General features: G+C 42.3%; 1 protein-coding gene across 2 annotated transcripts in view; it reads left to right on the forward strand.

Moving 5' to 3' along the window:
- SF3A1 (splicing factor 3a subunit 1) overlaps positions 1 to 15,123 on the forward strand; it is a 38,533-nt gene extending 23,410 nt beyond the window's left edge. The window contains exons 4-16 of one of the 2 annotated variants that reach the window (XM_073671447.1): positions 5,703 to 5,960; positions 8,702 to 8,776; positions 10,761 to 10,911; positions 11,161 to 11,354; positions 12,085 to 12,202; positions 12,296 to 12,481; positions 12,701 to 12,822; positions 12,917 to 13,213; positions 13,547 to 13,757; positions 14,120 to 14,274; positions 14,366 to 14,467; positions 14,578 to 14,649; positions 14,778 to 15,122. In XM_073671447.1, the coding sequence (XP_073527548.1) occupies positions 5,703 to 5,960; positions 8,702 to 8,776; positions 10,761 to 10,911; positions 11,161 to 11,354; positions 12,085 to 12,202; positions 12,296 to 12,481; positions 12,701 to 12,822; positions 12,917 to 13,213; positions 13,547 to 13,757; positions 14,120 to 14,274; positions 14,366 to 14,467; positions 14,578 to 14,649; positions 14,778 to 14,879 (2,043 nt within the window). In that variant the 3' untranslated portion in view covers positions 14,880 to 15,122. Of the gene's footprint in view, positions 1 to 5,702; positions 5,961 to 8,701; positions 8,777 to 10,760; positions 10,912 to 11,160; positions 11,355 to 12,084; positions 12,203 to 12,295; positions 12,482 to 12,700; positions 12,823 to 12,916; positions 13,214 to 13,546; positions 13,758 to 14,119; positions 14,275 to 14,365; positions 14,468 to 14,577; positions 14,650 to 14,777 lie in introns of both variants that reach the window. The other variant, XM_073671456.1, reaches the window with a different exon arrangement.
- Positions 15,124 to 15,920: the final 797 nt, after the last annotated feature.

Here is a 15,920-nt window from a genome sequence, read left to right on the forward strand (position 1 = left end):
CCTCCGTGCATCTCTCATCCCCCTCCGTGCATCTCTCATCCCCCTCCGTGCATCTCTCATCCCCCTCCGTGCATCTCTCATCCCCCTCCGTGCATCTCTCATCCCCCTCCGTGCATCTCTCATCCCCCTCCGTGCATCTCTCATCCCCCTCCGTGCATCTCTCATCCCCCTCCGTGCATCTCTCATCCCCCTCCGTGCATCTCTCATCCCCCTCCGTGCATCTCTCATCCCCCTCCGTGCATCTCTCATCCCCCTCCGTGCATCTCTCATCCCCCTCCGTGCATCTCTCATCCCCCTCCGTGCATCTCTCATCCCCCTCCGTGCATCTCTCATCCCCCTCCGTGCATCTCTCATCCCCCTCCGTGCATCTCTCATCCCCCTCCGTGCATCTCTCATCCCCCTCCGTGCATCTCTCATCCCCCTCCGTGCATCTCTCATCCCCCTCCGTGCATCTCTCAATCCCCCTCCGTGCATCTCTCATCCACCCCCCCTCCTAGTTAATTGTATTTAAAAAAAAAAAAAAAACTTGTTATACTTACCCCCATGCGATCCCTGCAGAATCCTGGCGCTCGTCCAAATCGCTGATACCAGGTTCTCCTGCCTTCCGGCCATGTGACGGCGCCATCACATGACCGGAAGTCAGAGGAATTATGAGATGTCCTGGACAGGAGAGAGACGCACAAGAGGGGGGCTCCGAGGGGGCTCCTACCGGCCGGGCCCCATACTGGAGTCAGGGCAGTCATGCCCTGATGGCAGCCCGGCTGGAGGGGCCCCCTCTCCCTCGCGGCCCCCGTTCAATGAAACGGCTGCACGGGCGGTAGTTCCGCCCCTGCTTCATCCTGCTTCAGGACCTGTGGTGACATCACAGTTCTGTACCTTGATGTCATCACAGGTCCTCTACAGGTCTACCCTGCGGGAGTCTAGAACAGCGGGCAGCATCCACCCCACACAGTGTGCTCTGAGCCACCGCAGACCAGAGCACACGGTCAATGTTTAGTGATTGTCTGTGGCGGTGCCGCGAACCGGCTGAAAAACCCCAACGGCCCGGTCCTGGTCCGCGGCCCGGCGGTTGGGGACCTCTGATTTAGCAGGAATCTGGCTGTCAATCAGAATGACACTGGAGTCCGTCCCTGTCATCAAAGTGGAGCTGAAAAGAACCTGCCGCTCTGTCAACATGAGGTCAGCAGAGGCAGCTGAAACGCTGGCAAGAGCGGTCTGTGATTGCTCTGCGCCAGGGATGAACTGCGCCGGGCACAACAGGCAGGTAAGTAGCAACTTCCTCCCTATTAGGGCTTCTTAGGCACATTCATTGTTTTTCGCAGTCCCGGGTATCCCCTTTAACCACTTCGCGCCAGAGCCTGTTTTTGCCTTCGTGACCGGGCCAATTTTTTCAATTCTGACCACTGTCACTTTATGAAGTAATTACTCTGGAACGCTTCAACGTATTCCCCTGATTCTGAGACTGTGTTTTCATGACATATTGTACTTCATGATAGTGGTAAAATTTCTTCCATATAACTTGCGTTTATTTGTGAAAAAATCAGAAATTTGGCGAAAATTTAGAAAATTTTGCAATTTTCAAACTTTGAATTTTCATGCCCTTAAATCAGAGAGATATGTCACACAAAATAGTTAATAAATAACATTTCACACATGTCTACTTTACATCAGCACAATTTTGGAACCAAAATTTTTTTTTGTTAGGGAGCTATAAGGGTTAAAAGTTGACCAGCGATTTCTCATTTTTCCAACAAAATTTACAAAAACATTTTTTTAGGGACCACATCATATTTGAAGTCACTTTGAGGGGTCTTTATGACAGAAAATACGCAAAAGTGACACCATTCTAAAAACTGCACCCCTCAAGGTGCTCAAAACCACATTCAAGAACTTTATTAACCCTTCAGGTGCTTCACAGGAATTTTTGGAATGTGGAAAAAAAAAATTAACATTTAACTTTTTTCACAAAAATGTTACTTTAGACCCAATTTTTTTTATTTTCACAGGGGTAACAGGAAAAAATGGACCCCAAATTTTTTTGTGCTATTTCTCTTGAGCGTGCTGATACCCCATATGTGGTGGAAAACCACTGTTTGGGCGCACTGCAGGGTTCGGAAGGGAAGGAGCGCCATTAGACTTTTTGAATGTAAAATTTGTCTGAATAATTAGCAGACGCCATGTTGCGTTTGGAGAGCTCCTGATGTGCCTAAACAGTGGAAACCCCCCACAAGTGACACCATTTTGGAAACTAGACCCCTTAGGGAACTTATCTAGATGTGTGGTGAGCACCTTGAACCCCATGGTGCTTCACAGAAGTTTATAATATTGAGCTGTAAAAATAAAATTTTCACATTTTTCCCACAAAACCGTTTTTCATCCTTTAATTTTGCATTATCATAAGGGTAATAGGATAAATTGCACCATGAAATTTGTTGTGCAATTTCTCCTGAACACGCTGATACCCCATATGTGGAGGCAAATTACTGTTTGGGCGCATGGCAGGGTTTGAAAGGGAAGGAGCGCCATTTGACTTTTTGAATGTAAAATTTGTTTGAATAATTAGCAGACGCCATGTCACATTTGTGGAGCCCCTAATGTGTCTAAACAGCGGAAACCCCCCACAAGTGCCACCATTTTGGAAACTAGACCCCTTAGGGAACTTATCTAGATGTGTGGTGAGCACCTTGCACCCCCAGCTGCTTCACAGAAGTTTATAATATTGAGCCGTGAAAATAAAATTTTCACATTTTTGCCATAAAAAATGTTTTTCATCCCCTAATTTTGCATTATCATAAGGATAACCGGAGAAATTGCACCATGAAATTTGTTGTACAATTTCTCCTGAGTACGCCGATACCCCATATGTGGGGGAAAACCACTGCTTTGGTGTACGGCAGGGTTCGGAAGAGAAAGGAGCGCTATGTTGGCTGGGATAGGCAGCAGACACCATGTCACATTTGAAGAGTCGCTGACATGCCAAAACAGCAGAAATCTCCACAAATGACCCCATTTTGTAAACTACACCTCTCAAGGAATTCATCTAGGGAAGTAGTGAGCATTTTTTAATTTTTAAATTTATACCATTGGGCAGTGAAAAAATCATAATTATATTTTTACCACAAAAAAATGTTTTACCCTCAGATTTTACATTTTCACACAGGGCAATGGGTAAAAATGGTGCCGAAATGTGTCACACAATTTCTTCTAAAAGTGTCAATACCCCATATGTGGCTGTATCGTACCGCTTAGCCATACGGTGAGATCTGGGGGGGACGGAGTGCTATTTGACAATTGGAGAACAAATTATTGTAGAATAGGCATTTGGATTTGGGAGCACAAAATTTTCTGAATTTCTTTTGGGGGGCAAGGGTCATTTTGCTTTTCCAGAGCCTTTCTGCTACCAGTAACTTGGAAGTCCCTTATATTTTTAACAGATGACGGACCTGAGTGGGGACTAGCTTTTTTTGAGGACTGAGTTGAAGCTTTTATTGGGAACATTTTATGTAACATTTATCCGGCGCTCTAGGCTGAGCACTTACATCGGGGTTTCCATCTAAATTTCCAAGTGATGTAATTCAGATGAAACCCCTGCAGGATCCATTCACTGTAATGAGGCAGCAGAGTTACTCTGGACACCGTCTGGCCTCTGTGTAGCGGTGTCCTTTTTTTCAGAAGTGCACAAAACTGTGGCCAACCGCACTTTTATGCACGCCTAAAACAAATGACACCGTGGGATCCCAGGCTAGACGGCGTCCACAGTGGCCTATATCTGTCTCATTACAGGGAATCTTCCGTCATGGGTTCCGGCTGAATCATGTATTTCAGAGATTTACACGGAAACTCTGGTGTAAGTGCTCAGCGCAGAGCACAGGATAAATGTGGGCAGAGCCTTACTGGGATCTTTGGGGACATAATAAACAAATCAGTAGCAGGTGAAGAATTGGTTTTATTTATTTTTTACGCCGTTCCTAGTGTGATATAACTGATTAGATTACTTTATTCTTCGGGTCGGTGTGATTACAGAGATACCAGATTGATATCGGGTTTTTATGACTGACAGCTGTCACACACTAAGAGACGCTTTTTTTGCAAAATCTAGTTTTTGCATCACCATATTTTGAGAGCTATAATTTTTCCATATTTCGGCCGACAGAGTCATGTGACGGCTTGTTTTTTGCGGGACGAGTTGACATTTTTATTGGTACCATTTTTGGGGACGTGACATTTTTTGATCGCTTTCTATTCCGTTTTTTGGGAGGTAAAATTAACAAAAACAAACAATTCAGGAATTGTTTTTTGAGTTTTTTTTTTATGCCGTTCTGCGTGTGGTAAAAGTGATCAGGCAGCGTTATTCTTCGGGTCAGTACGTTTACAGCGATACTACACTTACTGTATTTTTTTTATGTTTTGGCGCTTTTACACAATAAAACTATTTTATAGAAAAAAATATTTTTTTTGCATTGCTTTATTCTGAGCGCTATAACTTTTTTATTTTTCGGCTGATGGAGCTGTATGGCGGCTTTTTTTTTGCGTAACAAGATGACGTTTTCAGTGGTACCATTTTTATTTCTATTTTGTTTTTTGATCGCATTTTTTTCCACTTTTTGTTTGGCAATATGATGAAAAAGCATATTTTTTTGCTCCGTTTTTTATTTATTTTTATTACGGTGTGCACAGAAGGAGTTAATTAGTGTGACAGTTTTATAGCTCGGGTTGTTTCGGACGCGGCGATACCAAATATGTGTACTTTTTTTGGTTTTGTAAAAATATACGGATTTATTGGTTTAATATTTTATTTATTTATTTTTATTTATTTTGTGATTTTTTTATTAATAGTTTAAAAACTTTTTTTTTACTTTTTTTCACATTTTTTCTTAGTCCCTGTATGGGACATTAATTTTTATTTTTCTGATCTCTGATCTCATGTAATGTAATAGACATATATTACATTACATGAGATCTTCCCTGACTGTTTCAGTCAGAGTCTCCTGTCTGGCTACAGCTGCAGCTGAGCCAGACAGGACACCATATATGGCAGAGCTGGAGGCGGTCATGTGACCTCCAGCTGCCATAGCAACCCCAGGTCCTGGAAGGACTCGGAGGTCTTCGGAGAGGTAAGTTGACGACCCCCTCTCCTCCTGCTGTCTCCTATATGCCGCGATCACTATAGATCACAGCATATAGAAGACAGCTAAGGGTTAACATCACTGGGACCTGATCTAATCAGGTCCCGATGATGTTCCCTGTCAGAGCTAACGCTCTGCACCTGAATCGCAGCGCTTGCAGGACCCTGGGGGTCCTGAGCGCTGCGAGACCACCCACCGTTTTTAAACGTCGGCGCTGCACAGAGCCCGGCAAGCGCCGACGTTTATCTACAGTGGGCGGTCGGGAACCGGTTAAGGTCACCTCTTGCAACCTTTACATGTTGAAGTGGCATTGTTAGAAGCTAGGATACAAAGACCAATGAGCGAGACGTATTCTATTTAGTGTATACCATTCTAAACTTTTGGTAACAAATTTCACAGAGCTGTAACATCCCTTTTACTGACACCAAATGCACATGAGATGGCTGTAACAATCAAGTAAAAATGTAACCCTTTAAATTAAACTGAAGCAAAATCTCCAATAATTAAATATTTGAAATGCAGCGGTAATAAAATTTGATAAGTAATATTTAAATTTTCTGACTAATTTCTTGCCAGGTCCAGGCTCAAGTTGTCCAAGAGACCATCATTCCAAAGGAACCCCCTCCGGAGTTTGAGTTTGTGGCTGATCCACCTTCTATATCTGCCTTTGACCTTGATGTGGTGAAACTGACAGCTCAGTTTGTTGCTCGCAATGGTCGCCAGTTTCTCACACAACTGATGCAAAAGGAACAGAGAAATTACCAGTTTGATTTCCTTCGACCTCAGCACAGTCTTTTCAATTACTTCACCAAGCTTGTGGAACAGTACACCAAGGTATTTAGTGGCGTGTGCGTCTGGATTTTGGGTTGTTGCAAAGTACTTTCATTTTGTAGCACTTCTCTTGTTACTGTTGAACGGTGCTAGAATGGATCTGTACTTTCAACAAACTTTGCATAAAATAAAGTACAAGCGATTATAACAACGTTTGTAATGTATCTTATCAGACACTTCTTACCCTCCCTCTGCTCATCCACGATGAAAAATCAGCTCAAATCCATCATGGTCAGAGGAGACCACCAGGTGGCATGTGACAACCCATTACCCTCTATGAAGGGACAGAATGAGCAGCAGGGGATGGGAAGAGGTAGAAAAAAAAATCATACAGAACTCTGTAGCAAGTGTTTTATCTCACATCAGAAGTTGAGATAAAAAAGGCTCTGCTGCATAATATCCTCCATGTTGCTGCAGCTTGTCTGTGAGCTAACAAGTGAATGAAGAGCAGGCATCCCCCTCTCTGTGCTGTCTATGGGGAAAAATCACTGCTGCTCCTCGCCTCAACTCAGTGAATTACAGATGGAGCATAGAGAAAGGAATCACTGGTGAGAATGCAGGATAAAAGTCACACAATGGCCAGAAATGGTGTTATGCCTCATGTACTGTACAGACCAAAAGTTTGGACACCTTCTCATTTAAAGATTTTTCTGTATTTTCATGACTATGAAAATTGTTCATTCACACTGAAGGCATCAAAACTATGAATTAACACATGTGGAATTATATACTTAACAAAAAAGTGTGAAACAACTGAAAATATGTCTTATATTGTAGGTTCTTCAAAGTAGCCACCTTTTGCTTTGACTGCTTTGCACACTCTTGGCATTCTCTTGATGAGCTTCAAGAGGTAGTCACCGGAAATGGTCTTCACTTCACAGGTGTGCCCTGTCAGCTTTAATAAGTGGGATTTCTTGCCTTATAAATGGGGTTGGGACAATCAGTTGTATTGTGCAGAAGTCTGGTGGATACACAGCTGATAGTCCTACTGAATAGACTGTTAGCTGCTTTTTTCTTGCCATAATACAAATTTTAAGTTAAAGAAAAACGAGTGGCCATCATTACTTTAAGAATTGAAGGTCAGTCAGTCTGAAAAATTGGGCAAACTTTGAAAGTGTCCCCAAGTGCAATTGCAAAAACCATCAAGCGCTACAAAGAAACTGGCTCACATGAGGACCGCCCCAGGAAAGGAAGACCAAGAGTCACCTCTGCTTCTGAAGATAAGTTTATCCGAGTCACCAGCCTCAGAAATCGCAGGTTAACAGCAGCTCAGATTAGAGACCAGGTCAATGCCACACAGTGTTTTAGCAGCAGACACCTCTCTTCAACAACTGTTAAGAGGAGACTTTGTGCAGCAGGCCTTCATGGTAAAATAGCTGCTAGGAAACCACTGCTAAGAACAAGCAGAAGACACTTGTTTGGGCTAAAGAACACAAGGAATGGACATTAGACCAGTGGAAATCTGTGCTTTGGTCTGATGAGTCCAAATTTGAGATCTTTGGTTCCAACCACTGTGTCTTTGTGTGACGCAGAAAAGGTGAACGGATGAACTCTACCTGCCTGGTTCCCACCGTGAAGCATGGAGGAGGAGGTGTGATGGTGTGGGGGTGCTTTGCTGGTGACACTGTAGGGGATTTATTCAAAATTGAAGGCATACTGAATCAGCATGGCTACCACAGCATCTTGCAGTGGCATGCTATTCCATCCGGTTTGCGTTTAGTTGGACCATCATTTATTTTTCAACAGGACAATGACCCCCAAACACACCTCCAGGCTGTGTAAGGGCTATTTGACCAAGAAGGAGCGTGATGGGGTGCTACGCCAGATGACCTGGCTTCCACAGTCACCAGACCTGAACCCAATCCAGATGGTTTGGGGTGAGCTGGACCGCAGAGTGAAGGCAAAAGGGCCAACAAGTGCTAAGCATCTCAGGGAAATCCTTCAAGATTGTTGGAAGACCATTTCCTGTGACTACCTCTTGAATCTCATCAAGAGAATGCCAAGAGTGTGCAAAGCAGTCATCAAAGCAAAAGGTGGCTACTTTGAAGAACCTAGAATATAAGACATATTTTCAGTTGTTTCACACTTTTTTGTTATGTATATAATTCCACATGTGTTAATTCATAGTTTTGATGCCTTCAGTGTGAATGTACAATTTTCATAGTCATGAAAATACAGAAAAATCTTTAAATGACAAGGTGTGTCCAAACTTTTGGTCTGTATTGTACACACATGATACCTTATTCTGAATAGTTATTTGAAAGCACAGTTGCCCTTTATTCTTCTTGGCATTATTACCAGTGTATAAGTATTTTCAGTGGTGCGTTATTTCTTTTCTACGCTGTTACTCTCCTAGAATAAGTTCTGCTAATCGGGTGTTTCACAGGAAATGGTATAATTTGCTGTCTAATTCACATGTCCTACCTGCATTGAATAAGGTCATACGACCGAAACAAGTTTGCTAGCAATTTTCTTACTGTTGAGTGTGACGCTGCGACTTCTTTTTATGATTTTTGCTCGATAAAGAAAGGCTTTTAAGGAAAAATCCACACTGGTTCATCTGTTTCCCTGCATTATTTCTGTTAACCTGTTGCTTCCTGAAGCATACTAAGCTGTGCAAGTCTTTTTAGCTGTTCTGCAAGTGACTGGCTTTATTACAAAGTTATTAATAAAGATGACTCTGTGAGCGCGCCTGCCCTGACACTGGATAGCACTAAGTAAGTGATCCTATTCGTCTGTTTCAGATCCTGATTCCTCCAAAGGGATTAATCACCAAGCTGAAGAGAGAGGCTGAGAACCCCACCGAGGTTTTAGATCAGGTAAGTAAAAAAAACACCAGTTTCAGGTTTTTTCCATGCTTTCAGTTTAGAATAAATTACTTGCTAAAAAATAGATCACTATAGTAACTTCAAAAATAAAACTTTAAAACTTGAACAGAAATTTTGAAGTATCAATAAGCATTTGTGTGTGAAGACAATAGATTATGGAAGAGTACGTTTATGTAAAAAGAAGCTTTCATCAGAAAATGACGTATTGTTTAAATCTGTGTTTTTAAAATTATTAGCAATATTTTTTTTTTTTTTTTTACTAGATCACAATTTTATGAGGGGAAAAAAATAAAAAATAGATGGAGAGATCTTGCGCTTTTCATACTGGCCAGGGGGGCTTTTTTTGGGGGAGGAGAGGGGGATGTTTCCCCATGAAGCATCACATACACATATGCCACAATGGTCAGACCTCGACCCTGTCTTTTATATTGAAGCATCTTTTGAGTGTATGGTCATTGTGAAGGATGGAGGAGCAGGGTCAGCTGTGACATCGCTTGTTGTGAATAGTGGATCCTGTGTTACCAGATGTGTATAGAGGTGTTGTCTGTCATTGTAATTCTGCCTCTGCTAACAAGGAGCCTTGCTGAAAACTCTTCCTGAAAGGACAGCAAGTATGAGTCTAAAATGCCCTTGTGACCATTGTGAAAAATTGGAAAACTATTAATTTTGGGTATCTGTCACCACATTTGGGTAATCTAACCTATTTATATGGGTATATAGGTTATAGACTGCTGAAAAAAGTCCTACCTGTATGCCTCCTAAATGATGACTTGTGGAAAAATGAGCTTTTATCACTTTATGTAAATTAGTTCTTCCAGGTTATGGGGCGTACGCTGCCTCCTCGCTTCATTATCCTATCTTTCTCCTCCCACATAGTCACTCCGTCCCTGTGCAGTCAGGGGCGCGGCCAGAAATCTCACACCTGCACATTCCATCTCCCTTCGCTCCTCATCAGTGTTTCTCCCGTCTATGGGCATTGGCTTCACATAGTTTCTGCGCAGGCGAGTAGCTGGTAATTCAGCTCCCAGTGATCTTATTAAACTGGGGCATCAGAAATGACATGCTTACTCTGCAGAGGGGGAGGTAGGAAGTCGGGAGTGCACCTTTTCTGCACGCCGGAGATCACTGGGAGCTGAATTACCAGCTACTCGCCTGCGCAGAAACTATGTGAAGCCAATGCCCATAGACGGGAGAAACACTGAGGAGGAGCGAAGGGAGATGGAATGTGCAGGTGTGAGATTTCTGGCCGCGCCCCTGACTGCACAGGAACAGAGTGACTATGTGGGAGGAGAAAGATAGGATAATGAAGCAGCGTACGCCCATCTTTCTCCTCCTACATAGTCACTCTGTTCCTGTGCAGTCAGGGGCGCGGCCAGAAATCTCACACCTGCACATTCCATCTCCCTTCGCTCCTCCTCAGTGTTTCTCCCGTCTATGGGCATTGGCTTCACATAGTTTCTGCGCAGGCGAGTAGCTGGTACTATGTGAAGCCAATGCCCATAGACGGGAGAAACACTGGTGGGCTACTGAAGATTGACCGTACAAACCAGCAGCAGGGTTGCTCCACTGGTCTGCACTGTGCCCTCTCCAATGCTACAGAGGCAAAGCTTCCTCTGCTAGTAACATTTAAGGAGTGCAGGTCACTGAACCGGTTTGGATCCAGCAATCCATCCATCAAGCTCCAGAGATGTGCTTGCTAGCTGTATAGCACATGGCTTGCAAGCACTCGCTCTGTCTAGGAAACCGGCCACTGCTGATACTGGTCCCTTTGATCTTAAACGAAGAGAATTTTTAATAAACACTTTGCAATTTTACCCATTTAAAAAGTTGATATAACCCCATCAATGGAACTGTTTTATAAAAAAAAAATCTATTTTTATTTAAGTCTGCTAACTTTGTAGAAACCCTATTTATGCATTCTTGTGTATGAATAGCAGCTTAAGATTCTCTCACTTTGCAATCATACATTATGTAGGTTCGTTACCGTGTAGAGTGGGCAAAGTTTCAGGAGCGGGAGAGAAAAAAAGAGGAGGAGGAGAAGGAAAGAGAGCGTGTTGCCTATGCCCAAATAGATTGGCATGATTTTGTCGTAGTGGAGATTGTTGACTTCCAACCCAATGAACAAGGTAAGAGAGGAAATAAATATTACAGGCAAGCTTATGGGCTTTAAACGGTTGTCTCAACTTTTCTTCTCCAGGAGTGCGCACCACTCCTGGCTTTCTGCTTTGCATGGGTCGTTCTGCTCCTAAAGATTAACAGTTCGGACCATGGTCATGCTGTTAATACAAAATGTGCGCTCTCCCAGGCTGCTAGCTGATGCCGCTTTACCTCTGTAAACCTAAAATATAGTAGTAACTTCACTTTGTGTTTTATAGGTAACTTTCCTCCTCCCACATCACCTGAAGAACTGGGTGCTCGTATTTTAATCCAAGAACGATACGAGAAGTTTGGCGAAAGCGAGGAAGTGGAGATGGAGGTTGAATCGGATGATGAAGAGGAAGTGAAAGACAGCAAGACTGAAGAATCTTCTCAGATGGATCAGGATACGCAAGTGCAAGATATGGATGAAGTAAGCCTTCATCTTGTTTATTTTGATTATTCACTTCCTTTTTATGGATGTATTTTACTTGTATTAACCAAATACACCCAATAATAAAAACACACTTCAGGTATGTACACACAAAGAGCAATATTATCGGAAAACATATATGGTAGCATACACTACATTATGAGCAGTGGAATCCGGGGTCTCTGTCTCTACATCATCCTGCTCTCAGATAAGGTGGCAAAAAGCTGGTGACAGATACCCTTTTAGAGTATTACTCTAGTAAAATGGTTTTAAAAAGTTGAAAGTCTTTTGTGTAACACACAGGTGTGCAAAAGTTCTTTTGACGGTTTTATGCCAGTTCCACCAGCATTTTGAAAAGTAAACAGGGCTTAAAATAGGGACGTGGCCTAGCGTACCCCGATGTAGTCACTATAATTTATGCCACAAGCTGTGTACATTATAGAAAAAAATTACTAAAATCTATGACTGCAGTAGAATTTCTGATTTTGACCCACAGGGAGCAAAAAAGCACAAAATTCATTAGGAGGTGCACAATTCTCAATGAATTTGATGCAGCTTCTGGATCAAGACTGGTATTTTCCCATAGGCTTCTCTATCAGTTCAAAAACACCACACCAAAAAAATCCACCATTCAAAATGTGTGAAAAATATACTTTATTTTTTAAAAAAAAGTGTGTGTGAAGTTTATACGCTGACCGATGTAATGTGTGTTTTTGTTGTTTCATTACAGGGTTCTGATGATGAGGATTATGCACAAAAGGCTCCTCTTCCTCCTGAGTCACCAATGCCTCCTCCTTTACCTCCAACTCCAGACCAAGTGATTGTTCGCAAGGATTACGATCCCAAAGGTTCATATACATGTTTGTTTAGCTTATAAATGATCTAGTATTCAAGCCTTGTCCCTTTTATTTATGTTCTGTATATTTTCCCTGTGCTTCCAGCTTCAAAGCCTCAGCCGCCTGCTCCTGCATCTGATGAATATCTAGTATCGCCAATCACTGGCGAGAAGATTCCTGCCAGCAAAATGCAGGAGCACATGCGTATTGGCCTTTTGGATCCACGTTGGCTGGAGCAGAGAGACCGCTCTATTCGTGAAAAACAAGGGGATGATGAAGTATATGCCCCAGGTGAGAAGGTTTACCTATGCTCTATACACACAGATCTCCTAGGGGTCTTGTTATTGAGGGTACCACTGCAGTTAATGAAAAAGTGACCATACTAATATAAAGCCCAAAACCAAATGTTTTCCTTGGTTTTAGCATTCTCTTATTGATGTGGAATGAAATCTGATTGTTAAAGTGGATGATAAGAAACTTTTATATCTCTTACCTTGATCCTCTTTTCAGGATTGGATATTGAAAGCAGCCTGAAGCAGCTCGCTGAACGCCGTACTGATATTTTTGGTGTTGAAGAAACTGCTATTGGTAAAAAGATTGGAGAGGAAGAAATCCAGAAACCAGAGGAGAAGGTATACTTTTTTTTTCCCCTAAAACATACAGGATACACTTGTAACTGTAGGCTACTGGCAACTCATCCAATCTTTTATTTTTTTTTTCTGCTAGGTGACATGGGACGGGCATTCTGGCAGCATGGCTCGCACCCAACAGGCAGCTCAGGCAAATATATCCTTGCAGGAGCAAATTGAAGCTATCCATAAGGCAAAGGGCTTAGTACCAGAGGAAGATGGCAAGGACAAGATTGGACCTAGCAAGCCTAATGAAATCAACCAACCACCACCACCACCTTCTTCTGCACCTACTATTCCTAGTCCTGCACCACCAATCACTTCTGCTCCGAGGCCACCTCCACCTGTATCCCTTCACCAGCAGATCAATCCTCCTGTGTCACGACCACCATCAGTGAGTGCAACAATGTTCTCTCATCTAGAAATATTAACCAGGGACTTGTTTTGTTATTTAAGCTATAAAATATAAGAATTTTGAGTGACATTTAGAACTTTAAACCTGCTATAAGCATGGTATGAATTTCTCTCATTGGCTGGCTGTAAGTAAACTCCTTTAAAATGAAGGGAGCGGCAATATTTCCCTCACCTGTCTTATATACTTTCTATTATGGTAGTAGAAACAGATGTTTAGTTGTGTTAGATGTACTTAAGAATTTCCTAGTGTATCTGTCCTTATTGGTTTTATGACTACTGGTGACAGATTTATGGATTTGATTCTACCTTTCAGATGCCACCGCCTATACGTACTACTATGGTGTCTGCAGTTCCTATAATGCAAAGACCCCCAATGGCATCTGTGGTCCGTCTTCCTCCGGGTTCCGTGTTGGCTGCTCCCATGCCACCTATTTTGCACGCACCTAGAATTAATGTGTTACCAATGCCACCAAATCCACCCCCAATGATGGCCCAGAGAGCACCACACATGATTGTTCCAGCTGGTGAGTATGTTCTGTCTGATGTGGTTTCAGCAATGAGCTTTTCACCATTTATATTATATGTTAAGAGTAAATGTTTGCAAAAATCTTTTGCGTATTATTTTTCTGTGCACTCCTGCCTCCTGAGCTGCGCACTTCTCAGGTATTTTAGCGATAGGTGGTTGGATTTCAGGATCCATACCCACCACTCATCTGGCAATTAAAGGGCGAGCAAAAACAATTTTTTTTTGCAAACCTCTTTAATGAATGATGTAAAGCAAAAGCAGTATTTATACAGGTACTGGATTTAACCTTCATCTGCAACTCCTTCTCATGTACAGCACAATGGTGCCCTAAAAATTACTTGTAATGTCTTCCCATTCCAGCATTTGTTTCTGCGCCACCTGTTGCCCCTCTACCTACACCAGCGCCACTTCCTCCAGCTCATCCTCCTCCACCAATGGACGATGAACCATCTGCCAAGAAAATGAAGAGCGAAGATTCCCTCATTCCAGAAGATGAATTCTTACGCAGGAACAAGGTATATAGGTTTTTACATTATTAAGATTTGCAAAATGCGGAGTTCTGCAAATGCATTGTTGCAAAATGTTCACTCATGTTTTTCCCCTCAGGGTCCTGTCACAGTTAAAGTACAGGTTCCCAACATGCAAGACAAGACTGAATGGAAGCTGGGCGGTCAAGTGCTGGCATTCACTCTGCCTTTTTCCGATCAGGTAAAATCTAATACTGATTGGAGCGTTGATGCTATGTGGTGTGCATTACCAATTTTCAGAAAATGATCTGTGGTTAACGCACCTTTTCTGTAATATTTTTTGTGTTACAGGTCTCTGTAATAAAGGTTAAAATTCATGAGGCAACTGGCATGCCAGCTGGGAAGCAGAAGCTTCAGTATGACGTAAGGTCACTTTTCGAGTGGATTTGGCTAATGACTGTCTTATTTTCTTTTTTTTTTATGTTTTCATATGTACACAGTATTTGACATTTAGCTGAGATTTAATAATTGTTTCCTTTACTGTTCTGCAGGGTATCTTTATTAAGGACTCAAACTCCCTTGCTTACTACAACATGCAGAATGGAGCGACAATCCACTTGGCTTTGAAAGAGAGAGGAGGTCGAAAGAAATAAGATCGAATAGTAGCAACGTTTTGGTTACTTGGTAACCAGTATCTGTTCTCTCCGACACGAGTACGCGGGTTGTGCTGTTAAGTTTGTTTCTTCATGTCTTTAGTACACACATGTAGTCTATATAATAGTTCAATGTTTGATATGAGAGAATAGCTTATCATTGCCATTGCTAAGCATAGCTGTGCACTTTAAAGCTGGCCTGTGTATGCTGAGAGATAACATAGTTGAAGTAAAGAAAAAAAAAAAAAAAAAAAATCCTGATCAGCATTTCTATTAATAATAAAGTTTCTGAGAATGAACACTTTTTTTCACGTCTCATAATTTTATATTGTAAATTGTGCCATAAATTCCCATATTCTACAGTTAATCCATATGTCACCAGATTTCACAATGGAAACTGCATGCAATGTTAACCCCTTTATGACCTTCGACTTGTCCATGTGGCCTTGTACTTACCGACCTTGGACGTATGGATACGTCCAGGCGATTTTGCGTGCACATAGCTGATTCTGACAGTTGCCATCCGGCACTTAGTGCCAGGAGCAGTGTCATCACCTCTCCTGGCACTTTAACCCCCTAAATGCTGTGAGCAGGCAGAGGGACAGAAGCCCATCTGCTCTTGGATCGGAGACCCCCCTCCACGTCATTACGGGGATCCGATCATTGCCATGCTGACCCAATGTCGTCATGACAACATCCCGGTCACCAGACACTACCAAGGTAGTTAGATCATGCGCAGTGCATGATCTAACTAACTTGTGTCTGCAGCACTGACAGGTTATAAGGTATAGCAATGCACCTGCATTGCTATACCTAATAACTGTGATCAGACTGCAGAAAGTGAAGGTCCCATAGTGGGACGAAGTAAAGAAGTGAAAAAAAAAGTTGTAAAAATTTTTTTTTAAAATTTCAAAATAATAAAAATATATATATTGTGCCCATAAACAAATATTATAAAATAAAAGTACACATTTGATAGCGCCGCGCCTGTAACGACCCGACCTATAAAACTGTCCCACTAGTTAATTCAAAAAAGAAAAA

This window comes from Phyllobates terribilis, unplaced genomic scaffold, assembly GCF_046119375.1.
Source record: "Phyllobates terribilis strain yellow unplaced genomic scaffold, ASM4611937v1 Scaffold_1__5_contigs__length_1240528914, whole genome shotgun sequence".
NCBI classification, from domain to species: Eukaryota; Metazoa; Chordata; class Amphibia; order Anura; family Dendrobatidae; genus Phyllobates; species Phyllobates terribilis.